Below are 27,277 nucleotides of genomic sequence, written 5' to 3' on the forward strand. Positions count from 1 at the left end.
TTTTTTCTAAAGTCTCTCGACAAAAGACCAGCTTGAATTTCTAGCGGCAGAGTGTTTTCGTAGTTCAAGTGGACGGAAAATGGTCATTTTCAATTATACATTACACAGACTATATATTAATATATTAAATAGAAACAAGTGCACAGAGTAACATGAGCATTCTCCCAACCTCTCCGTCAAACCCAGAAGCAGCTGCACCTTTTAATCCTTTCTCCTTCATGTGCTTATCGGGCTGTCTAATTTCCCCTTATGTTTCCATGCCTCCTTGTGGTGGCGAGTTTCACATTGTAACCATTTCTCCTGATTCCCCATCGGGGCTATTCGTGACTTCAGTTTTGGTCGCCTCCCTCCCTCCCCTAAATGGAGACGTCTTCTCTAAATTTTACCTGTCCTAACCCCCACGAGGCCCACGGGGAAACCATTGTCGACCGCCCCCTGGGGGAGTACGAGCTTCCCCGGTAGGGGGCTGAGGCCACCCAGCTGAGGCTCGCTGAAACTGAACATAAAAACCGGCCCAAACAGGGACCGGCATGTCGGCTGTCCCAGCAGGGACTGTGATTGTGGATAGATACTGCCGTGGGCAGATTATTGTTAATAGTAAATAGCCAGTCGCTGGTTTCCATGGCGATTACACTACCCTATCAAACCATTTCAGAATTTTAAAGACCGCCTTATGAGGTCAACCCCTCAAGTCGTCATCCTTCTGTCGGAGCTGTAGCCTGTTCAATTATTCCTGATAAATACATCCTCTTAATTTTGCCTGGTTAAATGTACAACTCTTCTGATAAAATCATAGAATTTACAGTGCAGAAGGAGGCCATTCGACCCATCGAGTCTGCACCGGCCCTAGGAAAGAGCACCCTACTTAAGCCCACGCCTCCATCCTATTCCCATAACCCAACCTAACCTTTTTGGATACTAAGGGCAATTTAGCATGGCCAGTCCACCTAACCCGCACATCTTTGGCCTGTGGGAGGAAACCCACGCAGGCACGGGGAGAACGTGCACTCTCCACACTGAGGAGGATTACCCATGCTGGGAATCGAACCTGGGACCCTGGAGCTGTGAAGCAACTGTGCTAACCACTGTGCTGCCCCAATTAATGGTAATGGTGAACACACAGCTATAGCTAGGACACAAGCATTTGACATTCCGAACACTCACTTTATGAGATTCAGCACGCAAAGTTCATTTTCCTTTTTAATATTATTTTCCTTCAGGATCTGATCAATCTCCTTCACAGCTCTTTCTTCTCCCTTCCTGTATCGATAGTACAACTTCTTATATGGTACAAACTATGAAATCAGATTCAGAAAAGAAACAAACCATTAGAAATAAAATGCATTTCGCTATCCGATCACGGTCTTTCCCTGCATGGAATGTTCCTCGTTTGCTTGGAGCGACACCAACAGCCGCATGGGGATCAGGAACTTGGATGTGGAAGGAATCTGACCGACATGATCTAGTCTTACCATTTATTATCTGCCCCCTCCTTCCAAAGCTCCTGCTATTTTACACTATCCGATGAGACAAAATTGAATAGAGTCAGAAAGTAAGTTCGGCCTGAGGTGACATTTAACTTTAGCAGAGCTGCCACCCTAATAGTAAAATGGATCAGAAATCCAAGGAGTCAGGACGTGCTTTTAATAAAAAAAATCACACCCCTTATGTTCTCAGAGGTGTCCATTGTTGCTGGATTACAATCCGCCATGATCAATCCCCAGGAGTGGCCATTTTGGTAAAGTCACATGTTCATGATGATTGGTGATAGGCTGGTTGCAAAAAAGGTCAAGAGGTCAAACCCAGTTCCAATCTGCAATGAATCAGTGGGAGTAATCACTGGGGAGGATTACACCAGACTTCACCACCCTACTGTGCTGGAGGTGGTGTGGGCGGCAAGGGGCAATCAGCCCGAGGGCTAGATACCTCTGCTGGAAAACGCATGTGGGTAGGCATCAGGCGAAGACTGGGTTAGGCTGCAGTGTGACCATCACCCCTCTATCCAGTTATATAGTTCTCCAAATACCCACTATCTCACACCCATGTGAAGAATTGGTTATGAAGTGGTTAATGGGCAGTTAGAGGTGTGACTGCAGGAAGGAGGGAAGGAGGAAAATTGGATAGGCAACTTGAAAAAGCATATCCTGATCAAACCAGGTGACAGAAGACGTCAAGGCTTACCATTGGGTCACTAATAACACGCCACCATTGCGGACACACTGAGCTGAGGCGATAGAGGTCTTCTGCTGGCAGAGAAAGGAACACAATCCTGAGGATTTCATCAGGCAGCTGACTGATGTGACCAGAAGGCAAGGTCTGGGAATGTGTGCATCCCAGTAATCCAAAGTACGAGTCCGGGAGAGCATCAACCTCCGGTTCTTCCCCTTCGACCCAATTCTGCTGCTGGCCCGTAGGGGCATCTTCTAAGCTGGGACTCCTTGTACAACGGCCCCAGGCTGCGTCACGGGCCTCGTTTGGGCTTCTCAACAACAGGACCGAGTGCTCTTCCTTGGACTTTGAATTCAGAGCCAGCACATTGCTTTCAGCAAACAAGGAAAGAAAATCTTCAGGGTCAAAAACGCAATCCACCTTGGAGGATGATGAACCAACAATGTCTTTGCCACTGGTTACATCCTTTGACAGCCTCCGGCCATTGTGCACCCACTGTCTTTGGAGAGGGTACAACTGGGCGGCCGTCCTTCTATCTTTCCTGTTCCTTGGGTAGAGGCCTCTGTTCAAATCTCCGTTGGTGACTGTATAGGTGAATGGTTGGGCCAGTGAGAAAGCACCCTCACTACTATTGCTCAAGGACCAACAGTCTGATGGATTAAGATGTCTCCGTTTGCCTCGTCCATCTGTACAGGAAGGGGGGGAAAAAGATAAAGATCCAAGAAATTATAGAGTACCTCATCAGTTTAGTGCAGAGCCAGCCATGGCTCTGTTGGCAGCAAGCGCGCCTTTAGAGTCAATAGGTTGTGGGTTCAAGTCCCACTCCCGAGACTTGAGCACAAAATCTAGGTTGGCATTGCAATGGTGTACTGAAGGAGTGCTGAATTGGTCATAATGTTGACTTTCTGATGGGGCATTAAACACACCCCATTTGCCCTCTCAGTTGGCCATAAATGATCCCTTGACATTACTTTGACTTTGAAGAGCAAAAGGGATTTCCCCAATGGCCTGGCCATTGTTTTTCCCATAAGCAACATTGGCCAGTCAATATCACTTTGCCGTTTGTGGGAGCTTGCTGTGCAGAAACCGACTGCCGTGTTTCCCGAGTTACAACAGTGACTACACTCGGTGTGAAGCACTTTGGGACATCCCAACATCATGAAAGGATGGTGCAAGTTTTTTTTACTTTTCTCCCCCCAATTCAGGGGCAATTTAGCGTGGCCAATTCACCTACCCTGCACATCTTTGGGTTGTGGGGGCGAGACCCACACAGACACGGGGAGAATGTGCAAACTCCACACGGACAGTGACCTGGGCAAGTTGTTTTTTTTAAAAATCTTTAAATCACATTGCTCAGAAACATTCCAAAATGTTTTACGTACAAGACTGTGGTTCAGCAACTGCTGTGCAGGCACATGTGGCAGTTAGCACGTGCAAAAACCCCACTAATATGATAAATAATCAACCAGTTTGTTTGTTTGTTTTTGGACCATTGAATGGAGAAGAAACTTTGGTCAGAACTCTCTACACTGCCAGAGGATCATTAGTCTCAGCAAAACAGTTGGGAGAGATTTGATTATCGCTGCATCAAAATGTTGCTAAGCAACCAGAGATAACCAGATTGCAACAGATGGAAAGTGTCCAAATATCCCAGCAAATTAATGAGATGTGGGGAAGGCAGTGGAGTAGTGGTATTGTCACTGGACTAGTAATCCAGAGACCCAGGCTAATGCCCTGGCGACGTGGGTTCGAATCCTGCCAGGGCAGTTGGTGGAATTTGAGTTCAATAAAAATCTGGAATTAAAAGCCCAAAGACGACCATTAGACCGTTGTCAACTGTTGGCAAAAACCCACCTAGTTCACGAATGTTCTTTAGGGAAGGAAATCTGTCATCCTTACCTGGTCTGGCCTACATGTGACTCCAGATCCATAGCAGGGTGGTTGGCTCTTAAAATGCCCTCAAGGGCTTGGGCAATGAATTCTGGCCCAGCCAGCCACGCCCACATCCCATGAACTCTTTTCTTTTAAATAAACATTTTATCGAGGTATTTTTTGGTTTTACAGCGACAACAAAATAAACAATATCCATGAATCTATAAACATAGTGCAAAAGCCATCTTCCTTCCTTACAGGTCCCACCTTTATTAACCCCCTACTCTAAGCTAAACTAACCCCCCCCCCCCCCCCCCCCACTTCTGGTGACGATTAATTTTCCGCAAAGAAGTCGATGAACGGTTGCCATCTCCGGGCGAGCTCAAACAGTGACCCTCTCAAGGCAAACTTGATTTTCTCCAGAGAAAGCTAGCCATGTTCGATAGCCAGGTCTCCGACTTTGGGGGCTTTGAGTCCCTCCAAGCCAATAGTATCCGTCTCCGGGCTACCAGGGAAGCAAAGGCCAGAACGTCTGCCTCTTTCTCCTCCTGGATTCCCGGGTCTTCCGACACCCCGAAAATCGCCAGCTCTGGACTCAGCGCCACCCTTGTTTTTAACACCGTGGACATGACGTCCGCAAACCCCTGCCAAAATCCCCTAAGCTTCAGACATGCCCAGAACATGTGGACATGGTTCGCTGGCCCTCCCGCACACTTTGCACACCTATCTTCTACCCCAAAGAATCTGCTCATCCAGGCCACTGTCATGTGAGCCCGGTGAGCGATCTTGAAACCCTGGCACATGTTCTGGACGCGTTGACTCTACTCAACGCCTCCACCCATAGACTATCCTCTATCTCTCCTCCCAACTCCTCCTCCCACTTGCGCTTCAGCTCCCCAGTCTGCGTCTTCTCTGACCCCACAAGTTCCTTGTAAACGTCAGAGACCCTCCCTCCTCCCACCCACCCTCTGGAAACTACCCTGTCCTGTATCCCCCTATCCCCCTTGGTGGTAGGAGCGGGAAGGTTGAAACCTTCCTGCGTAGGAAGTCCCGCACCTGCAGGTACCTGAATTTGTTTCCCCTCGCCACGAACTGTAGTTAAACTGGATTGGAGGATATCAATGGAGTTGGCAGAGCAGTGGCAAATGGAATTCAACGCAGGAAAATGGGAGGTGATACACTTGGGGAGGCCAACAAGGCAAAACGATTACACTTTGAATAGTAGGACCCTGGAAAGTACTGAAGACCAGAGGGACCTTGGAGTGCACACTTAAAGATGGTAGGGCAGGTGGTTAAGAAGGTATATGGGATACTTGTTTCTATTAAAAGAGGTATAGAATACAAGAGCAAAGGGGGCATGCTGGAACTGTATGAAACGCTGGTTCGACCACAACTGGAGTACTGTGGATTAGTGTAGTCAGATCTTTGAGCAGTGGCCACCACAATATAGGAAGGATGTGACTGCACTGGGGGGGGTGCAGTGGAGATTTACCAGGATGCTGCCTGGACTGGAGGATCTGAGCTATGAGGAAAGGTTGGATAAGCTGAGGCTCTATATCAGGGGTGGGCAAACTATGGCCCGCGCCAAAGGTCTTTATGCGGCCCACCAAGTCATAAAAAATAAAAATAAATTTTTCTTTTAATTTTTACATTTTTTTTTTAAGGTTAATGGAGGCGGGCTGTTGGGTTACTTACTGGTATAGGGTGGATACGTTGACTTGAGTAGGGTGATCATTGCTCGGCACAACATCGAGGGCCGAAGGGCCTGTTCTGTGCTGTACTGTTCTATGTTCTATATGAGGCGCCTAGAATCATAACCGGGTGAAGTAATTATTTTACTTAATATACTATGCGGCCCTTTAAAATTGTGAATTTCTGAATGCGGCCCTTGCACGGAAAAGTTTGCCCACCCCTGCTCTATACTAGCCTTTTGTGAGGGGCAGCACGGTAGCACAATGGTTAGCACGGTTGCTTCACAGATCCAGGGACCCAGTTTCGATTCCCGGCTTGGGTCACTGTCTGAGCGGAGTCTGCACGTTCTCCCCGTGTCTGCGTGGGTTTCCTCCGGGTGCTCCGGTTTCCTCCCACAGTCCAAAGATGTGCAGGTTAGGCTAAATTGACTAATAGGTTGGATGGGGTTACTGGGTTACAGGGATCGGGCGGAGGTGTGCTTGGGCAGGGTTCTCTTTCCAAAGGCCAGCGCAGACTCGATGGGCCAAATGGCCTCCTTCTGCACGGTAAATTCTATGATTCATGTTTTCATTGGAGAAGCGAAGGCCGAGAGGGGACCTGATAGAGGTGTATAAGATTTTGAGGAGCACAGATAGGCTGGTTGGGAAGGCACTTTTTCCATAGTAGAGAGGTCAATAACCAGAGGGCATAGATTTAAGGTAAGAGGCAGAAGACTAAGAGGGGAGTTGAGGGGAAACTTTTCTTCACCCAGAGGGTGGTGGGAATCTGGAACTCACTGCCCGAAAGGGTGGTTGGGTCAAAAACCCTTGTAATATTTAAGAAGTATTTAGAGCTGCCGTAACCTCCAGGGGCTGGTTTAGCTCACTCAGCTAAATCGCTGGCTTTTAAAGCAGACCAAGCAGGCCAGCAGCACGGTTCGATTCCCGTACCAGCCTCCCCGGACAGGCGCCGGAATGTGGCGACTAGGGGCTTTTCACAGTAACTTCATTGAAGCCTACTCGTGACAATAAGCGATTTTCATTTTTCATTTCAGCTATGGGACAAGCACAGGGAAATGGGATTAGTGTAGTCAGATCTTTGAACAGTGTGGACACGATGGGCTGAATGGCCTCCTTATGCGCTGTACACATCTATTAATCTATGGACAAAAAGAGTAAAGAAGAAATCAGCAGCTGGCTTCACATTTACCTAGAAAGAGAAACCACGTGGCTGCATGGGTCTTCATCCATACAAGTCTACCTTGATCTTGATTCATAAATAGTCTTACAACACCAGGTTAAAGTCCATCAGGTTTGTTTCAAACATTAGCTTTCAGAGCACTGCTCCTTCCTCAGATGGGTGCTCCGAAAGCTAGTGTTTGAAACAAACCTGTTGGACTTTAACCTGGTGTTGTCAGACTTCTTACTGTGCTCACCCCAGTCCAACGCCGGCATCTCCACATCTTGATTCATAAATGGCACTTATTATCGTCATATAAACCTTTCAAACAAACAACTGTAAATAGTTAAACAGGTTTGGAGTCTATTTCACTTCCTAAACAATATTAAATTGCACACATTGCTTCATTTCCTAAATTAATTATTTTCCCAGCATTCCATTGCAGTGTGCTGAAGTAGCAATACAAGTTATTGGATAAGGGAGCATACAATTTAAATTGAGATTTACTCACAATGAGTCATCGTAACATGGACCACAGTGTCGCACCTGTGACTTGAGCTACACAAGCTGTAACGTAAGAAAAACACATTAAATCCTGACAGAACCCCAATGGTTCAGCTAGTCAAGGGACTGACCAGAGGTGTGCTAGTTCCAATGCCCAGTCTGTGCCAGCTTGGCTGACCATAGCTGAACGGGCAGCACAAGTGGCTAGCACTGCGGCCTCACAGCACCAGGGTCCCAGGTTCGATTCCCTGCTGGGTCACTGCGCGGAGTCTGCACGTTCTCCCAGTGTCTGCGTGGGTTTCCTCCGGGTGCTCCGGTTTCCTCCCACAGTCCAAAGACGTACAGGGTGGGTGGATTGGCCATGCTAAATTGCCCTTAAGTGTCCAAAAAGGTTAGGAGGGTTTACTGGGTTATGGGGATAGGGTGGAAGTGAGGGCTTAAGTGGGTCGGTGCAGAGTCGATGGGCCGAATGGCCTCCTTCTGCACTGTATGTTCTATGTATTTATATGTATCTATGTAGTCAGAATGTAACATTATCAGTGCCCCTGGGAGGGCAGCACGGTGGCACAATGGTTAGCATTGCTGCCTACGGCGCTGAGGACCCGGGTTCGAATCCCGGCCCTGGGTCACTGTCCGTGTGGAGTTTGCACATTCTCCCCGTGTCTGCGTGGGTTTCGCCCCCACAACCCAAAGATGTGCAGGGCAGGTGAATTGGCCATGCTAAATTGCCCCTTAATTGGAAAAAATAATTGGGTATGCTAAATTTTTTTTTTTTTAAATCAGTGCCCCTGGGTTGAGAGGAAAGTAGTAAGTGCAAATGTGGCGATGCCAGCAAGGACTGGCATCTGACTCCTATAGTCGAATCAAAATCTCAGACTCAGAACAGTACAGGAAGCAGCCAATTGGTCCATCATGCCTGTGGCCAGCTCTTCGAAAAATCATCCCAAATAGTCCCACTCTCCTCAGCTCGTTCCCACTCTCCTCTGCTTGTTCACCATCGCCCTATACAGGTTTCGATCCACTATCCATTTCCCTTCTGAAAGTCACCACGGAACGTGCTCCCATCACCCTCTCACTCAGCGCCATCGGTGTCCAGTCTCCGTGGCAGTGCAGTGGTTAGCTCTGGTGCCTCACAGTACCAGGGACCTGGGTTCGATTGCGACCTTGGGTGACTGGATGGAGTTTACCCGTTCTCCCTGTGTGTGCGTGGGTTTCCTCCGGGTGCTCCGGTGTCCTCCCACAGTCCAAAGATGTGCAGGTTAGGTGGATTGGCCATGTATCCAGGGACGCGGTTAGGTGGGGTCACGGGGATAGGGCACAGAGTGGGCCTAGGTTGGGTGCTCTTTCAGAGGGTCCGTGCAGACTCGATGGGCTGAATGGCCTCCTTCTGCACTGCAGGGATTCTATGATTGCCGCAGCCAACAGACATTTGCACAATCCTAAGTCTCCCTCTCCCCCAGCTGACTGTCAGACGTTATTACCATCATTACCTGGGAAAAAGGGGTCAGCTGCAGTTTGGGGAAAGTCATCCTCAGACAGAATTCAGTTTATAACCAGTGCCAGATCCAGAGCACTAATACAGGACACCCAGTCCTGCAACCTGGCCTGACTGTATCAGCTACTCACCATGTCCAGGGCACTAAGACACCTGGTGGTCACATCTTGCAGCTTGGTCTGGTTTTCAATCACCTCCCTATTTCTCTTCCCACGCATATTAAAGGCAGGGTTTATATTCCCAGCCCCTCAATGTTAGACAAGAGTTCCCAGCTGCTCAGTGAGCTCCTCCACATAACTCTCACCTTCCTGCCTCTCACACAAACAGCAACCCTCTCTCTGATTGATGGCACAGAACAACCATTCACACAATCCCCAGGCAGGCACTCACCAATCAGAGGGAGAGATGTGGGTGGGATCTTTCTCAGCCAGTTGGTCTCATTCAAGGACGACTGAGTGCTTTCCAGGAGTTTACTGATATCTGTTCTACCAAAGCTCACCATGTGAGAAACTCCTGCTGGGGAAGGTGCTGCAAATACATACTTTTGGAAATCCCGAGAAACTATTGATATATTTCTATGAGGGGGACCCTGAAAATATTGTCTCCCTCCCAGGGGACTCTCAGCAAATATTGTCTCCCTCCCAGGGGACCCCCAGCAAATATTGTCTCCCTCCCAAGGGACCCCCAGCAAATATTGTCTCCCTCCCAGGGGACCCCCAGTAAATATTGACACACGATAAGGAGTCCCCTGTAAAATATTATTTTGGGAGGATTCATAATGACATGTGGCTTTTTGCAGCCTATTTTTTTAAAATGAGACTTTTAAATGAGTCTGTATTTTGAATTCTTTGAAATTCTGACAATCAAATTGGAATTGAAAAAGGGTCCATAACCCCCCCCCCCCCCCCAAATATTAACCTACTTCTGGCTTTTACTGTGTGCATTTCCAGCATGTCCTGGCTTGTTGCCCTGGGAATGTTTATGGTCGGTCCAAGACAGTCAGGAGGTGGAGCTGTCTGTGTGTGTGTGTATCTGGCTGGCAGCTACAGACAGAGCTGGCTTGTCTGCTTCATGATAAAGAGTCGTGTGCATGAATAATACCCATCAGAGTGAGGTACCAGCACTGGGTACCAGAGGGTGACACCAGCACTGGGCACCTACCCCTGTGAGGGAGACAGTAACCTGAGAACTTCAAACAATGATCCTGTCAGGCTACAGGATAAGGTCCTGGGACAACAAATAAACGAGTTTGTAGACAGATTGGTACAAACAAGTAAGGGTGAATATTAAATGCACAATACTTTTTCCACTGCTGGAGCTATTTTTGTTTTGAGATGTTATATTAGATTAAAACCACTAGCTCAATGGCCAGTGAAGGCAAAATCAAACACCTCATTAGATTGATACAAGAAGGTAGACTTTCCCATCTGAAAGAAGAGATGTGTAAGGATGAGGATGGGCGAGCTGCGGTGTTGAAGGGTCGCTTTGGGAGATCGGGGGACACCGTGCTACATTACGCTGCCAGGCATGGGCGCCTGGAGATACTGAAGTACCTCGTGGACGAACTTGGTACCAACATTGAGCTAGTCAACAGCGATTACAAGCGAGCCCTGCACGAAGCTGCATCTATGGGTCACAGAGAGTGCACGAGGTACCTGATTGCAAAAGGGGCCAGAGTTGACTGTTTGAAGAAGGCTGATTGGTAAGTGGCACCACTGTTGGATAGCAGCAAGTAAACTGTATGGCATGTGTGCCCTGTCTTTGCCCTGCCTAAAGACTGCCTGCATCATGGGCTGTACCCACGTTCAGAGTTCTGAAAAAATCATATTGGACATTTAAAAATTTGTTCTTGAGATGTGGGCTCCATCTGGGGCTTTCCCACCGGCAGTGATCTTTCCCCCTCCACCATTCTCGAAATTGGTGCGGTCCCACAGGTCCCCTCCAACTCCTTAGCCAGGCCTTTAACTGTCTTCTACCGGGTCTGGTAGCCAGTAGACATGCCAGTCTTGGGGAGAACCTCTTCTCCTACATCTTCCACTTCACCTTTCTGCCGAAATTCCCCCACTAATGAGTAAAAATTGCCCAAACCGAATCCTTCGAGCCGGAGCTGCCCTGTGTGCAAACACTCACTCCATGGCCGCCGCCCCAAGTCCCCAGACGTCTTCCTAACCACTCCTCCCACCTGTCATGCTGCTTTCAGGGACATGTACCCCAAGGCCCTTCTGGTCCTCCGTGCTGCCTAGAATCCTACTGTTCGTTGTATATTCCCTTGCCTTGTCCGACCTCCCAAAATAAGTCACCTCACATTTTCAGGATTAAATTCTATCTGCCACTGTTTTGCCCATCTGACCAGCCTGTCTATATCGTCCGGGAATCTAAGGCTTTCCTCTTCGCTATTTACCGCTCCACCAATTTTCCAATAATCTGCGGATTTACTGAACCTACCACCCACATTCAGGTCTAGATCATTAATGTACACTACAAACAGCAAGGGACGCAGCAGCAATCCCTTTGGTACACCACTGGACACAGGCTTCCATTATTTTGTAGCGAACCAATTAAACTAAATCAAACAAACTGAGGGACAAAGTAAAAGGGGCAACCTTTGACCATCACCCTTTGCCTCCTGCCACTGATTTTGGATCCAGTTTTCCACCCCCTGGGCTCTTACCTTCTTGAAAGGTTTCCCCCGTGGGACCTGAAGTCCATGTAGACTACATCCACTACACTGCCCTCATCTACACACCGAGTCACCTTCTCAAAAAATTCAATCAGCGGTGTCTGGTTTCTTCAGTGTTGTTGGAGCTGTATTCATCCAGGCAAGTTTTTAAAAAAATAATTTTTATTGGAATTTTTGAAAAATATATATCAACAAAACAATAATAATAATAAACACCCCCCGGCACCCGTAACAACGCATATAACAAACCCCCCCACCACCCCCCAACCCCAATAAACAACAAAATAAATTAACAATAAGCAAATTAACTTAAACACTATCCCCCTAAACCCCCCCCCCCCCCCTTCCCCCCCCGGGTTGCTGCTGCTGCTGACCTAGTACCTTATCGTTGAGCCAGAAAGTCGAGGAAAGGCTGCCACCTCCTAAAGAACCCTTGTACCGACCCCCTCAGGGCGAACTTGACCCTCTCCAGCTTAATGAAACCCGCCATGTCATTAATCCAGGTCTCCACGCTCGAAGGTCTCGCATCTTTCCACTGCAGCAAGATCCTCCGCCGGGCTACTAGGGATGCAAAGGCCAAGACATCGGCCTCTTTCGGCCTCCTGCACTCCCGGCTCCACCCCAACCCCAAATATTGCGAGTTCCCAGCCTGACTTGACCCTGGATCACACCACCCTCGACACCGTCCCCGACACCCCCTTCCAGAACTCCTCCAGTGCCGGGCATGCCCAGAACATATGGGCATGGTTCGCTGGACTCCCCGAACACCTGATGCACCTGACGCGTCCGCCCATGTCCCCTCCTCAATCTGCTCCCCCAGTTCCACCTCCCACTTAGCCTTCAGCTCCTCTACCGATGCCTCCCCCACCTCCTGCATTACCTGGTAGATGTCAGACACCTTCCCATCCCCGACCCGCACCCCCGAAAGCACCCTGTCCCTTACCCCCCCACGGGGGCAGCAAAGGGAACCCCTCCACCTGTCGCCTAGCAAACGCCTTGACCTGAAGGTACCTGAACATATTCCCCGGGGGGAGCTCAAACTTCTCCTTCAGTTCACCAAGGCTCGCGAACCTCCCGTCAATAAACAGGTCTCCCAACTTCCTAATGCCCGCCCTGTGCCACCCCAGGAACCCGCCATCCATGTTCCCTGGGACAAACCGGTGGTTCCCCCGCAGCGGGGCCTCCACCGAGCCCCCCCACTTCCCCCCTGTGTCGCCTCCACTGCCCCCAAATTTTGAGGATAGCCGCCACCACCGGGCTCATGGTGTACCTCGTTGGAGTGAGTGGCAACGGAGCCGTTACCAGTGCCTTCAGGCTCGTGCCTCCACAGGACGCCATCTCCATCCATTTCCATGCTGCCCCCTCCCCATCCATTACCCACTTGCGTACCATCGAGACATTAGCCGCCCAATAGTACCCAGAGAGGTTGGGCAGAGCCAGCCCCCCTCTATCCCTGCCCCGCTCCAAAAAGACCCTCCTTACCCTCGGAGTCCCGTGCGCCCAAACAAATCCCGTGATGCTGCTGTTCACCCTCCTAAAAAAGGCCCTCGGAATGAAAATGGGGAGGCACTGAAACAAAAACAAAAACCTCGGGAGCACCGTCATTTTAACGGACTGTACTCTACCCGCCAACAACAACGGCAACATGTCCCACCTTTTAAATTCCTCCTCCATCTGCTCCACCAACCTAGTAAAATTGAGCTTGTGCAGAGTCCCTCAGCTCCTAGCCACCTGAACCCCCAGGTACCTAAAACTCCTCACTGCCCTTTTTAGCGGGAGCCTACCAATCCCCTCCTCCTGATCTCCCGGGTGTACGACAAACAGCTCACTCTTGCCCAGGTTCAATTTATAACCCGAGAAACTCCCAAACTCAGCAAGAATCTCCATCACCTCCGGCATTCCCCCCACCGGGTCTGCTACATACAACAGCAAGTCGTCCGCATACAGCGACACTTGGTGCTCCTCCCCACCTCGCACCAAACCCCTCCACCGCCTCGACTCCCTGAGACCCATGACAAGAGGCTCTATTGCCAGCGCAAAAAGCAAGGGGGACAGGGGGCACCCCTGCCTCGTCCTACGGTGGAGCTTGAAGTACTCGGACCTCCTCCCATTTGTCGCTACACTCGCCATCGGGGCCTCGTACAGCAACCTCACCCAATTAATGAACCCCACCCCAAACCCGAACCTCTCCAACACCTCCCACAAGTACCCCCACTCAACCCTGTCAAAGGCCTTCTCCGCATCCAATGCCACCACAATCTCCGCCTCTCCTTCTGCTGCCGGCATCATTATCACATTTAGCAGCCTTCGCACGTTAGTGTTCAGCTGCCTCCCCTTCACAAAACCCGTCTGATCTTCATGTATCACCCCCGGCACACAGTCCTCTATTCTAGTGGCCAAGATCTTCGCCAGCAACTTGGCGTCTACATTCAGCAGTGAAATCGGCCTGTATGATCCGCACTGCAAGGGGTCCTTATCACGCTTCAGGATCAGGGAGATTAGTGCCCGAGACATCGTCGGGGGCAGAACCCCCCCCTCCCATGCCTCGTTGAAGGTCCTGACCAACAGGGGTCCCAGCAGGTCCGCATATTTCTTATAAAATTCAACCGTCGTCCAGGCAAGTTGAGAGTATTCCGTCACTTGTGTTTTGTAGATAGCAGACAGGAGGTGAGCTACTCCCTGCAGAATTCTCCGTCTGTGATCAACCCTTGCAGCTACAGCTAAGGCTGGTCCAGTTCACTTGAAACGTTAACTCGGCCTCTCTCTCTCTCCACAGACGCTGCCAGACCGGCTGAGGTTTGTCAGCACTTTCTGCTTTTATTTCAGATTTCCAGCGTCTGCAGTATTTTGCTTTTATGTCAGCTGCCCCCTCCCAGGTGCACAAGTGATGACCCCCCCTTCACCCCTCTCAGGTGGATATGTAAAATGGCAGTATTCCAACGGGAAGTTGGGAGATTTCTCCATGGTGTCCTGGCCAGTACATAAGCACTCAGCCAACATCACTGAAACAGGTTATCTGGTCACTTATTTCATTGCCGTTTATGGGACCTTGCTATGCACAAATTGGCTGCTGAGATTCCTACATTTCAATAATGATTGTAATTTTAAAATGCTCAATTGGCTGAAATATCTGGCTTTGCTTCAAAACAGTGCCAGGGGACTGTAGAATCCCTCCAGTGCAGACGTAGGTCATTCAGCCCATCGACTCCGCACCGACCCTCCGAAAGAGCACCCCACTTCGGCCCACTCCCCCACCCTAGCCCCGTAACCCCACCTAACCTGCACACCTTTGGACCGCGGGAGGAAAGCGGAGCACCCGGAGGAAACCCACACTGACACGGGGAGAAAGTGCAGACTCCGCACAGACAGTCACCCGAGGCCGGAATTGAACCCGTGTCCTTGGCGCTATGAGGCAGCAGTGATAACCACTGCGCCACCGTGCCGCCTGCCTTGGTTTAATGGCTCCCCTGAAAAGCAGCACCTCTGACCTGTGCTGGGGCATCAGCCGATGCTATGAACAGAAGTGGATCATGAATCTTTAACCTTCTGACCCAGAGGGTCAGAGAGCCAGCGGCTGGGTCACAGTGACGGCCAAGTGTGGTAGGAATGTCGAATGTTAACCCAGCTTCATTCTGGTCATCAGCAAACTCAGTTTGTTTTCTCTCCCTTTATATTTTGGTGTTTCATTTGCTCAGGGTTTTGGGGAGTACAGTATTTACCAAAGATTGTAGGTGAAGGAATAATTTAAACAAGATCAAACATCGGGCATGGACATGGATATCATCGTGTGACTGGCACTGTAGCTTCTTTTCCCCGTTACAGAATAAACACATCATTGTTTTGTCAGCCGCTTTGATTGTGGTGTCGCCCTGCACCCGTGTACTTGCAGCAGGGCGCCACCAGATGGTGCTGCTGAATGGTCTGAAAAAGCAAAACAAAATCCAGATAATGGAAATAATAATAATATTTATTGTCACAAGTAGGCTTACATTAACACTACAATGAAGTTACTGTGAAAAGCCCCTGGTCGCCACATTCCAGCGCCTGTTTGGGTACACAGAGGGGAGAATTCAGAATGTCCAAATTACCCAACAGCACGTCTTTCGGGACTTGTGGGAGGGGCAGCACGGTAGCATTGTGGATAGCACAATTGCTGCACAGATCCAGGGTCCCAGGTTCGATTCCGGCTTGGGCCACTGTCTGTGCGGAGTCTGCACATCCTCCCCGTGTGCGCGTGGATTTACTCCGGGTGCTCCGGTTTCCTCCCACAGTCCAAAGATGTGCAGGTTAGGTGGATTGGCCATGATAAATTGCCCTTAGTGTCCAAAATTTCCCTTAGTGTTGAGTGGGGTTACTGGGTTATGGGGATAGGGTGGAGGTGTTGACCTCGGGTAGGATGCTCTTTCCAAGAGCCGGTGCAGACTCGATGGGCCGAATGGCCTCCTTCTGCACTGTAACTTCTATGATAATCTATGAAAGCAGAGCACCCGGAGGAAATCCACACAGACATCGGGAAAACGTGCAGACTCCGCGCAGACAGTGACCCATTTGAACCAAGAGACAAAAAAGCCGGTAATATTCTGCCTGTTGGGCAGGTTCTCTACAGAGGGGTTATTTAACTCGAGTGTAAACCCTTAATCGCAACAAATTAAATGTGAACTGCATTTAAATACGGAAAGGGGGAAAATGAAAAGCTTTTGCACCAGGCTACACAACCCATACACAGAACGTACGACACACACACCCCAAGACAAACACACAAGAGGAGTGCAGAAAGCTGAATAGAAAGAATGAGACACTTTGCCTCAGCCTTCAGAAGAGCATCATTGGAGCAGTGCAGAAGGCCAAAGGCGGAGAGGCGGGAATGGGACAAGGAACTGAAATGCCAGACAACTTAAAGTCAAACGCACTTTTGGACAAATCAGGAACGTTCGCCAAAACAGTTGTTTAATCTATGCTTAGCTTCCTCACCACCACCAGCGAATACAATGTACATGTAGCAAAATAAATGCACAATATTTGGGCGGCACGGTAGCACAAGTGGATAGCACTGTCGCTTCACAGCCCCAGGGTCCCAGGTTCGATTCCCCACTGAGTCACTGTTTGTGCGGAGTCTGCACGTTCTCCCCGTGTCTGCGTGGGTTTCCTCCAGGTGCTCTCATTCCCTCCCACAGTCCAAAGACGTGCGGGTTAGGTGGATTGGCCACGATAAATTGCCCTTAGTGTCCAAAAAGGTTAGGAGGGGTTATTGGGTTACGGGGATCGGGTGGAAGTGAGGGCTTAAGTGGGTCGGTGCAGACTCGATGGGCCGAATGGCCTCCTTCTGCACTGTATGTTCTATGGGTGCAGCTCCAACAACTCTCAAGATTGGTGGATGCCGGAATCCGAAACAAAAACAGAAAAAACTGGGAAAAACCGGTGGGCCTGGCAGACGTTTCTGTTCCAGTGCAAAAAAACTCTCCCCCCTTCCCCACCGGGCCATCCGTCACTTGTTCTTTAGGTTCCCCTCCACCTTTGTTGTAATCTCCCCCAGCTCCCACTACTCACAGTTCCAGCTCTTCCACGCCCTCTTCCACAATATGTAATCTGACATACTTTCCCCTCCCGTTAGTTCTGAAGGGTCCACGGACTTGAAACATTAACTCTGTTTACTGTCGCTACGGAAGCCGCCAGACCTGCTGAGTTTTTGCAGCATTCTCTGGTTTTGTACCTGCAGTGAATCCTGTTTAAACCACACTTGCGTGCACACTGTGTACAGTTCTGGGCTTTTTTTATTGTGTACTAGAGAAGCAGCCAAAAAGATCCACTAAAACAATACCAGAATTCTGAGGTTATGCTTGTCAGAAAAGGATCTCCATTAAGGTTCAGAGATGATCTTGTACAAATGTTTAAAATTAGGAAGGGATTTGAGAAGGTACTTCAGCTGGAGAGAGAAACAGCCATGAAGGGCAGCACGGTGGCACAGTGGTTAGCATTGCTGCCTCACGGCGCTGAGGAACCGGGTTCGAATCCCGGCCCTGGGTCACTGTCCGTGTGCAGTTTGCACATTCTCCCTGTGTCTGCGTGGGTTTAGCCCCCACAACCCAAAGATGTGCAGGTCAGGTGCATTGGCCACGCTAAATTGCCCCTTAATTGGAAAAAAATAATTGGGTACACTAAATTTAAAAAAAAAAGAAACAGCCATGAATATAAGATGGTCGCCAATAAATGAAGGAATTCAGGTTAAACGTCTTTATCTGGGTTGTAGATGGAATGTGGATCTCGCTCTCCCAGGGAGTAGTTGAGGTTGATGGTATGGACTTAATTAAAGGAAAGCTAGAAAGTGCATGGAGAAAGAATAGAAGATATGCCCACAGGCTAGATGAAAAGAGAAGTGAGGAAGCTGATGCAGAGCATAATAATAATCTTTATTGTCACAAGTAGGCTTACATTAACACTGCAATGAAGTTACTGTGAAAAGCCCCCAGTTGCCACATTCCGGCGCCTGTTCGGGTACACAGAGGGAGAATTCAGAATGTCCAATTCACTTAACAGCACGCCTTTCGGGACTTGTGGGAGGAAACCGGAGCACCCGGGGGAAACCCACGCAGACACGGGGAGAACGTGCAGACTCCGCACAGACAGTGACCCAAGCTGGGAATCAAACCTGGAACCTAGGAGCTGTGAAGCAACAGTGCTAACCACTGTGCTATCATGCCGCCCGGTATTAGAGTGGACGAGTTGGATTGATTGGCCTGGTTCAGTCCTGTACAATCGGTGCAACACTGAGTTGGAGGAAATGCGTGTAAGTTACTGCCTTGCCCAGGAAGGCCTGGACAGCGGGCTGGGAGACAGAGAGTGAACAGGTAACTTTCCCTGTCTGAATGACTCTGCGTTACACCCAGCGATGCATTTAGCTACTGAACTGTGAGGAATGGGGCGGTCTGGGGGGGGGAGGGGGGGAGAGAGGCTTCTTAAATCTACAAATCTGATTACTCTGCAGGACACCACTGATGATGGCTTGCACCAGAAAGAACCTTGAGGTGGTTAAAGACCTGATTGAGAGTGGAGCGAGCCTGAGCCTGAAAAACAAGGACGGGTGGAGCAGTTTCCACATCGCTTGCCGAGTGGGTGATCCAGAAATGATCCAGTATCTTCTCCGGGTCAGCTCGGCTGTCTGGGATGTGGAGAGCAAAATAAATAGAACTCCTCTACACACAGCAGGTAAGGTGAACAGGGATGTGCTTTGGTGTTAGATGTGTCGGCTGTAACAGATGGTAACACACAGCACTATAGATGGATAGTTTCCTCATTCATATAAGTTTACTGTAACATAACAGGAGGTTTTGTGGTGGATTGGTTAGCATAGCTACCTCTTGAGTCAGAAGCACCAGGTTCCAGTCCCATCCCAGGCCCTGATGCCCAAGGATGGTGTTACAGTCCCCAGTTGATATAACAGGCAGCCCGGTAGCACAGTGGTTAGCACTGCTGCCTCACAGCGCCAAGGACCCAGGTTCAATTCCGGCCTCGGGTGTCTGTCTGTGTGGAGTTTTCACGTTCTCCCCGTGTGTGCGTGGGTTTCCTCCGGGTGCTCCGGTTTCCAAAGATGTGCAGGTTAGGTGATTGGCCTTGGTGTTCAAAATGTTCAGTGTGGTTACGGGGATAGGATGGGGACTTGGGCCTAGGTAGGTTGCTCTTTCCAAGGGTCGGTGCAGACTCGATGGGTCGAATGGCTCCTTCTGCACTGTAGGGATTCTGAACTGGACAGGAAGATCCCTGAATGGAACCCTGGATCAAAAGGCTGTAAATAAAACGTGGAGGCCCAATCACAGGACCGCTAATTTGTTTTAACAAAAAGAAAAAAAACATTTATTAAACATGAAAAAACTGGATTATAATACAATACTCATTTACTTCCCCCCCCCCCCTTATCTTAATAATTACTTTGTCTTGACTGCTTTAACTCTCGATTCCCAGACTGTATTAAAATGGCATCAGACTTTTGATTTACCTTTGAACGCTACTGTCCCATTTTAAATCTGGTTATTGCAACTGCCCCTTTAACTCAGAACACTTTGTTTACTCGTCGTTGAAGTCTTCTGAACCATAGCTTGGCCTCTGTTCACTTAACTTCTTGGACACTTCCGTTCAGTTCTTTAGTTTACTTAACAAGCTGGACTTTAGATTTCCAGTGTCTGTATTTTTGACCATTACTCTATATTATGACTTTTCTTCTAACAAGGCTGAGAGAGATGTTCCCTTTTTGGCCTTCAAAAACCAATTTCTTATAGCAGATCTGTGAGAGCTGCCTTCTCTCTGACTACCTATCACCAACTGCAATCAAATTAGCTGAACTAAAACTTAAATGCTTCTCTTCTTCACAAGGCCCCAGTTGCTAAGCAACCGGTGCTGGTTTATTTATTCTTTACCCCGTAGCCCTCTCTAACCACAATAGAAACACAGTTGGAACTTAACGAACCCCCACACATACAAGCACCTTTGTCCAGCATAAATCTAACTATAGAGTTTACCCTTCCAGGTACAAAAGCATACTTAAAATTATGACTTATTTCTAATGTTTACCAATACAAATATGAATCCCTTAAAGTTACTTTTGTTTTCTGAACAAAGGTGCGTTCATAACATGGTCAAACAGGTTGAGTGTGTCAACCTGCAAATCCTTCCAGCACACCAATGACAGGCAGCAAGTGTGGGGGAGACTCCTGATCAGCCATGCATGATGTGGAGCGACACCCCTCGAGTCAGACTAGTGACCTGTTCCAGGAGTTACTGGCTATGGAAGCAAACAGGCGTCTGCCTTAGTGCACCATTAGATACGGGAAGGGACTAGAAGAAGAAGTGGATACAAACAGGAGGAAGCCAGTCAGCCCCTTTAGCCTGATACGCAATTCAGTTAGATCAGGGTTAATCTGCATCTTAACCCCTCAGTCCACCTTGGCTAGGCAACCCGTAATACGCTCTTCCCTAGCAACAATCTATCACGCTCAGCGCCGGGCAGAGAAATGGTTTCTTTCTGAGAAAGAAGTTCCAGATTTTGACCCAGTGACAGTGAAGGAACGGCGATATAGTTCCAAGTCAGGATGGCGAGTGGCAGTGGCGTGCAGAGGTCTGGTGATGCCCGGGGCAAATCTTGATTGTATGCCCCAAAGACTCAAGTATAAGGCCTAATATACTGAGAAATATTATGAGAAAGGAAAACATTTTGAATATATAAACACAGATGAAACATGAAATAAACGCTTTATTCGATTTTAATATAAATCAATCAAATTTATTAAGTTCTTTTCCCCAAATGATACCTCCTGTCACAAAACACCTGAACTACTTCACATCAGCTGTGAGAAATTCTTTTTCAATGCTTATTAAAGCCAGGTTGGTCAGTCGCTCCTGTGACATAGAAGACCTCAGATATGTTTTTATTAATTTCTGTTTTGAAAATGACCTTTCACAGCTTGCGACTGAAAATGCGATTGTAAGCAGTAATCTGTATGAAACACACAGCGTCGGAAAGACATCCCTCCCATACTGCAGTAAAGACTCCAGAGCATCTTTAGAATCAGGGGGAACTCTATTCCCTCCAGCTCGAAGGAGCATCACAAAATCAATAATTTCGTCATATAACTGAATTGCAACCACATCATTGTCATAATAATTTGCAAAGTCTGAACATTCCTTTTTTAATTTCTCTCTTTCTTGTTCATCTCCACTGATAATTTTGTGCAATTTATATCATAGACTTGCAAATTAGTGGTATCTGTATTCGAATATTAGCATGTTAAGGAATAAATGTCTCCTATTCCGAGATTAAATGCCATAGCAGTCCTCTGATCATCCAGGCTTCACTCTTACTACATCCCACGTAAATATTTCATTAAATATCACCAAAAAACCTATAAAAAACGTAGTTGCACCCGTTCTAGAGCTATTCACTGATATCTTTGTCATCTCTAAGGTATAGGACGGCTGCCTGAGGTTAAATTGCGCTGTAAGAGTTAGTCAATTTCCCCTTAGCACTGGGATTCTAGGGATATTGTTCTCTTCTTCAGTCATTTTGCTTTGCAGCAATGGGTGAGATGTTATGTCTCGAAAGTTGTGCCTCCCTCCTCTGCAACCCCCATGGAGAAGGATAAGAGCAGCAACGTCATGGAAATACTGTTATGGCCCTTGTGGAAACAAACTACAAACAACCCAACTAAGACCAATATACAAGACTTCACTTTTATATTAGCAATCACACCAAAATCAACGTAAATTAAACATGAATTAACAGGAAAATTGCAATAATATGACCGATAAATTACACATAGCAGATACAAAGACATATCTCACACATTTCTCAGTCAGCCCATTCAGCACGTATCGCATTCATTTCAGCCACAATATCCTTCAAAACGTTGAACTTCTTCAAATCAAATTCCATCTTCATTTCTCTAAAGCTTTAGCACCAAGTCTCATCAAACACCGACATTACTTCACCCAATTTCCACAAATATAATTTTCACAGTCGACACATTTCCAGATCCCTTCTTCTTCACAAAACCCTGGTCATGTGGGGCCTGTTTTTGCACTATGCCAGTGCATAAAGGGTCCCCAAATCCAGATATAAAAGCTCTGTTCAAGATCCGAGCTCCAGCAGCTTGCAGTCAAGTCTCTGAGAATCTCCCATTTATAGGACCCTGGGCTTTAAGTATAAAGGGTAAGAGGGCAAAAGTTAAGAGGCCATGATGAATCTTTATAAAATACTGGTTCTGTCCCAAATGGGTGACCCTGGCCCAAATGTCAAATTCTGGGCACGACAGTTTAGTAAGTTGACAGCTATAGAGAGGGTGCAGAGAAGAGTTTTAAAATGGATCAAAAGATAAAGATAAAGAATAAATAAAACTCACCCATGGTGGCATTGATTGCCGTCGATTCGGGAGAATTCGCGCCCTTTCTGTTCCCGCTCCAGCTGCCGAGTGGAAAGCCGCCTCTTCACCAGCGGCGACCGCGGTGCGCAGGCGCGCTCTGGCCGACCGCGGTGCGCAGGCGCGCTCTGGCCGACCGCGGTGCGCAGGCGCGCTCTGGCCGACGCGGTGCGCAGGCGTGCTCTGGCCGACGCGGTGCGCAGGCGCGCTCTGGCCGACCGCGGTGCGCAGGCGCGCTCTGGCCGACGCGGTGCGCAGGCGTGCTCTGGCCGACGCGGTGCGCAGGCGCGCTCTGGCCGACCGCGGTGCGCAGGCGCGCTCTGGCCGACGCGGTGCGCAGGCGCGCTCTGGCCGACGCGGTGCGCAGGCGCGATCCATTCTCGCACGCCACTGCCCCCATCCAATGGATGCCCGAGGCCAACACACCGTCGCCCCCCCCCCCCCCCCCTTTGCACGCCACTGGTGCGTGGCTTGGAGGGGAACTTGCAGGTGGTAATGTTTCCATACATCCGTCGGCCTTGCCCTTCAAGGTGGTGGAGGTCAGGGGTTTGGAAGGTACTGAGAAACAGAGGCTTGGCGAGTTGCTGCTGCCCATTCTACACGTGGCACACACTGCGGCCACTGTGCATCAGTGGTGGAGGGAGTGAATGTTGACGGTAGTGGATGAGGCGACAACTTCATGGTCACATTTAAGTGGCACCAGCTTTCTCCTTTCCAAGTATTTCTTTTTAACTGTATTCAAATTGTCACAGTGGGGTTCAATTTTTTTTGCTGCTGGGTTATTTGTCCAGGTCCCCAGACTGTTAGTCTACTGACATAAGATTGATTGCAGCTTGTTTCAGATGGTGTCCAGGCAGGTGGCAACGTGGTGGAAGACATCTCCACACGGCGACAAGGTCCAGCAGATGAAGACAATGTGGTGTTTTAGAGTGACCCCCAAAGTTCCTCAATCAGGGTGGATAGATGATGAGACAGTGCACCCCAGCAGAAGATAAAATTACCAACACAATCCATCGAGGGTTAAATCCAATGAGAGGGAATGACGGTGCTATCGGGAAAGGGGGGGGGGGAGAAAGTTGTATGAATTGATTCCTTACCCTGCTGGAGGCCGGACGACTTGGGTTTCCTTGTTGCTCGGCAACTTCTGTACTATCACCAAACAATGTGTTCCCTGTGTGGCTCCTTAGAATGCAATTCATGCCTTGCTTCCAAAACAGTCTTAATGGCAGGAAGCCCAAGCTTGAGTCCCCAAGGAATTTTCATTGAGAGAGGAGAGAATATTTGTCCTTCAAACATACGAAAGAATTTGTCCTGAATAATCCACATACATGCTCACAAGATGTGGGAAGAAGACATTTGCGAGCAAGCTGATTTTTAAAAAAAATTCTTGTTTTTTTTCTGTTCTTCAACCCCTCCCTTTGATTTCTTTTCAGGGTAGACTTCCTAATGTGCCGGTCCCTCTTTGTATCTCATCCAAGTCAACGGTCTCCGTGTGGTTACTTTACTAAGTAGTGGTTACTTTACTAAGATAAGAAACAAGTGGACTGAGCAGCTACTTGCAGATAAAACTGTGGCAGAGCAGTGGGAGGCCTTCAAGTAGGAGATGGTGTGAGTACAGGGCAAATGTGTTCCCGTAAGAACGAAGGATGGGACCAGGACGGAAAACCTTGGATGTCAAGGGACATAAAGAAGACATGCCAGATCATCGACATGGATACCACTATTACACATGGAAACACCACCCACCAGGTATGCGGCACATACTCGTGCGACTCGACCAATGTAGTCTACCTCATACGCTGCAGGAAAGGATGTCCCGAAGCGTGGTACATTGGCGAGACCATGCGACAACGAATGAACGGGCATGCAACAATCACCAGGCAGGAATGTTCCCTTCCAGTCGGGGAACACTTCAGCAGTCAAGGGCATTCAGCCTCTGATCTCCGGGTAAGCGTTCTCCAAGGCGGCCTTCAGGACACGCGACAACGCAGAATTGCCGAGCAAAAACTTATAGCTAAGTTCCGCACGCATGAGTGCGGCCTCAACCGGGATCTTGGATTCATGTCGCATTACATCCACTCCCCACCATCTGGCCTGGACTTGCAAAATCCCACCAACTGTTCTGGCTTGAGACAATTCACACCTCTTTAACCTGGGATTATCCCTCTCTCTGGATCTGTAATGAACTGATTACCTGCAAATGCTCGCATTCCAAGCATTGTCTGGTTGTCTGGCATCTCTGACTTTGTCTATATAAATGTTTCTGAAACAGCCCTCTCCATTCGCCTGAGGAAGGAGCAGTGCTCCGAAAGCTCGTGTTTGAAACAAACCTGTTGGACTTTAACCTGGTGTTGTAAGACTTCTTACTGTGCTCACCCCAGTCCAACGCCAGCATCTCCACATCAGGGCTATGGGCCAAGTACTGAAAAATGGGATTAGTATAGATAGATCGGCGTGGACATGATGGGCCAAATGGCCTCCATCAGTGCCATAAACGTCTATGAGTGTGGTGGAATTGTAATCTAGAGAATGAGTTCAAATGGCATTGAGGCATCAATGTGATGTTACCAGGTCAACTGTTTGAGTGATTTTACTCAAGGGCACGGTGCCACAGTGGTTAGCACTGCTGCCTCACAGCACCAGGGACCTGGGTTCAATTCCAGCCTCGGGTGACTGTGCAAAGTTTTCGCTTTCTCCCCCGTGTCCGCGTGGGTTTCCTCCGGGTGCTCCGGTTTCCTCCCACAGTCCAAAGATGTGCGGGTTAGGTGGGATTATAGGGATAGGGCGGATCAATGAGCCAAGGTAGGGTTCTCTTTCGGAGGGTCGGTGCAGGCTCGATGGACCGAATGACCTACTTCTGCACTGTTTCTATAGGGATTCTATGGGTAAGTACTTGCCAAGACACCAGGGAGGGTTACCTTGCTCATCAATGTTCTTTTATGTCCACCTGGGAGGGCAGACCAGGCTGAAGGATGGCAGCTGGGGCAGTGCAGCACTCCCTCAGTCAGCCTAGACCTTGTGATCAAGACTCTGGAGTGGGACTTGAACCCACAACCTTCTGACTCAGAGGTGGGGGCACCACCCACGGAGCACAATACTGTGCATTGTTTATGGCGCAGTGATGTATTATTCCAAAGCGATAAATCATTTGGACACAGATGATATTGTGCATTTGATGAATGCAATTTAGAAAAAAAATGTTTAGCAAAATGGTCTTTCAGCAAAAGCACAGTGCCCCTTTTCAGATGTGGTTGATTGTGGAAAGCATCACAATAACAGCACTCATTGACCCAGCTTGCAAATTGTGTTTTTCATTATTATTCAGCTATGCACGGACACTTGGAGGCTACAGAGCTGCTTCTGGAAAGGTGAGCTCATTTCTACCAACAGCAAGGAGTCATTTACTGAAATACGCTGTGTAATAATCATTACAGAGTCCGATCCCAAATTATGGATAGAAAGTCCATCACGCAGTGTTAGTAATGGCACAATGTCGCCATAATACAGCTTGCTCCATGCCTGATACCGGGTCTGCCAGACCAGGAATTTGGAGTTCCTACAGTGTTTCGACAAAACGGCCGACGTCCAGTCTGGGGATGGGGGGGCCAATGCAAGTGATGTTTGTTCTGCTTTGGTGCCCCTTAGCCCAGTGCCACAGATATTCTGACCTTGGCGGAAATGTGTCCCAGAACATTGAGCCCTGCTTACATAGCCGCGCCAAGGTTTGCGACAAGACAGACGTGGAACCATTCGAGTACAATCTCCCCCTGCCAAAAATGCGGCGTGTTGAGTGTATCCTATTAATACTGTTGCATCCTTGTTGGCCGAAAGCTGGTTCCTGTTGTCACCATAACCATGAGTTAGGGCTGTAATTCCTGCGCAGTACCATCATTGTGTCAGAGCACTGTAACTGACAAGGGCCCATTGTGTGTTGAAATCAATGAAACATGCGGTTGCTACAGAACACTAGTTTGTGTTATTAAAGCAGTTTCTTTTAATTAGTCAAGCTTTGGAAATTCTATGAACCGAAATTGGAATAGGGTATTTGAGGACAAGAAGCAGATTGGACAGCTCATTGCTCAGGATTCTGCAGGGTTTTTTAAAAATCATTTAATAGTGTCAGCTGTGGGTCACATTCTCGCCTCTGAGTCAGAAGGTCCCACTCAAGTCAAAGTTGTCACACTAATGCAGCAGTGAAAGAGTGCTGCACTGTTGGAGGCGCTGGCTTTCGGAGGAGGCGCTAACTAATAACTAATAATTTTGTGGACAGATTCCATGGTACTATTTTGAAGAACAGAGTGGGGGGTTCTCTGGTGTCCGGGATAATATCTTATCCCTCAAACAATACATCATAAAACAAATTACCTGTTAACTTATCTCATTGCGGTGTGTGGGAGCTGGCTGTGAGCAAATTGGCTGCTACATACATTGTAACAGTAAAGTCGCCATAGTCCCATATGGACAGAGGCTGCTTTCCCCTTTGAGGGGGGAGAGCTGACTGGTGGTGATTTAACCCGAGGGTCACCACACCTCAGGCGAGGTGGAGAAGGTGGAGCCTTCATGAATAATCGTAGCCGGTACGGGGATTGAACCCACGCTGTTAGCATTGCTCCGCTTCACAGAGTACTTCATTGGGTGTAAAGCACTCTGGGACAGCCTGAGGTTGTGAAAGGCGCTAAATAAATACAAACCTTTGTAAATAAAATTTATTCTCAGGGTGGCCACCTCTGGTGGCATGGTTGCGAGGAGGTTGGCATGACTCTTTCACTTAAACTGCTGCAACCCTCACAGCAATGATGCTCG

At 48.6% G+C, this 27,277-nt stretch overlaps 2 protein-coding genes across 5 annotated transcripts in view; one reads left to right on the forward strand and one right to left on the reverse strand.

Moving 5' to 3' along the window:
* fbxo18 (F-box DNA helicase 1) overlaps window positions 1-9,212 on the reverse strand; it is a 59,027-nt gene extending 49,815 nt beyond the window's left edge. For all 3 annotated transcript variants that reach the window (XR_005462345.1, XM_038811832.1, XM_038811831.1), the window contains exons 1-4: window positions 9,022-9,212; window positions 7,403-7,458; window positions 2,182-2,855; window positions 1,165-1,295 (exon numbers count right to left, since the gene is read on the reverse strand). Coding sequence is in view for 2 of the 3 variants with exons in the window: in XM_038811832.1 (XP_038667760.1) it covers window positions 1,165-1,295; window positions 2,182-2,855; window positions 7,403-7,412 (815 nt within the window). In the remaining variant the exon portion in view is untranslated. The remainder of the gene's footprint in view (window positions 1-1,164; window positions 1,296-2,181; window positions 2,856-7,402; window positions 7,459-9,021) is intronic.
* A 685-nt stretch (window positions 9,213-9,897) lies between these two features.
* The window catches only part of ankrd16 (ankyrin repeat domain 16), a 33,767-nt gene continuing 16,387 nt past the window's right edge, over window positions 9,898-27,277 (forward strand). For both annotated transcript variants that reach the window (XM_038811833.1, XM_038811834.1), the window contains exons 1-3: window positions 9,898-10,592; window positions 18,553-18,773; window positions 25,800-25,842. In XM_038811833.1, the coding sequence (XP_038667761.1) occupies window positions 10,255-10,592; window positions 18,553-18,773; window positions 25,800-25,842 (602 nt within the window). In that variant the 5' untranslated portion in view covers window positions 9,898-10,254. The remainder of the gene's footprint in view (window positions 10,593-18,552; window positions 18,774-25,799; window positions 25,843-27,277) is intronic.

Source organism: Scyliorhinus canicula, chromosome 11, assembly GCF_902713615.1.
Source record: "Scyliorhinus canicula chromosome 11, sScyCan1.1, whole genome shotgun sequence".
NCBI classification, from domain to species: Eukaryota; Metazoa; Chordata; class Chondrichthyes; order Carcharhiniformes; family Scyliorhinidae; genus Scyliorhinus; species Scyliorhinus canicula.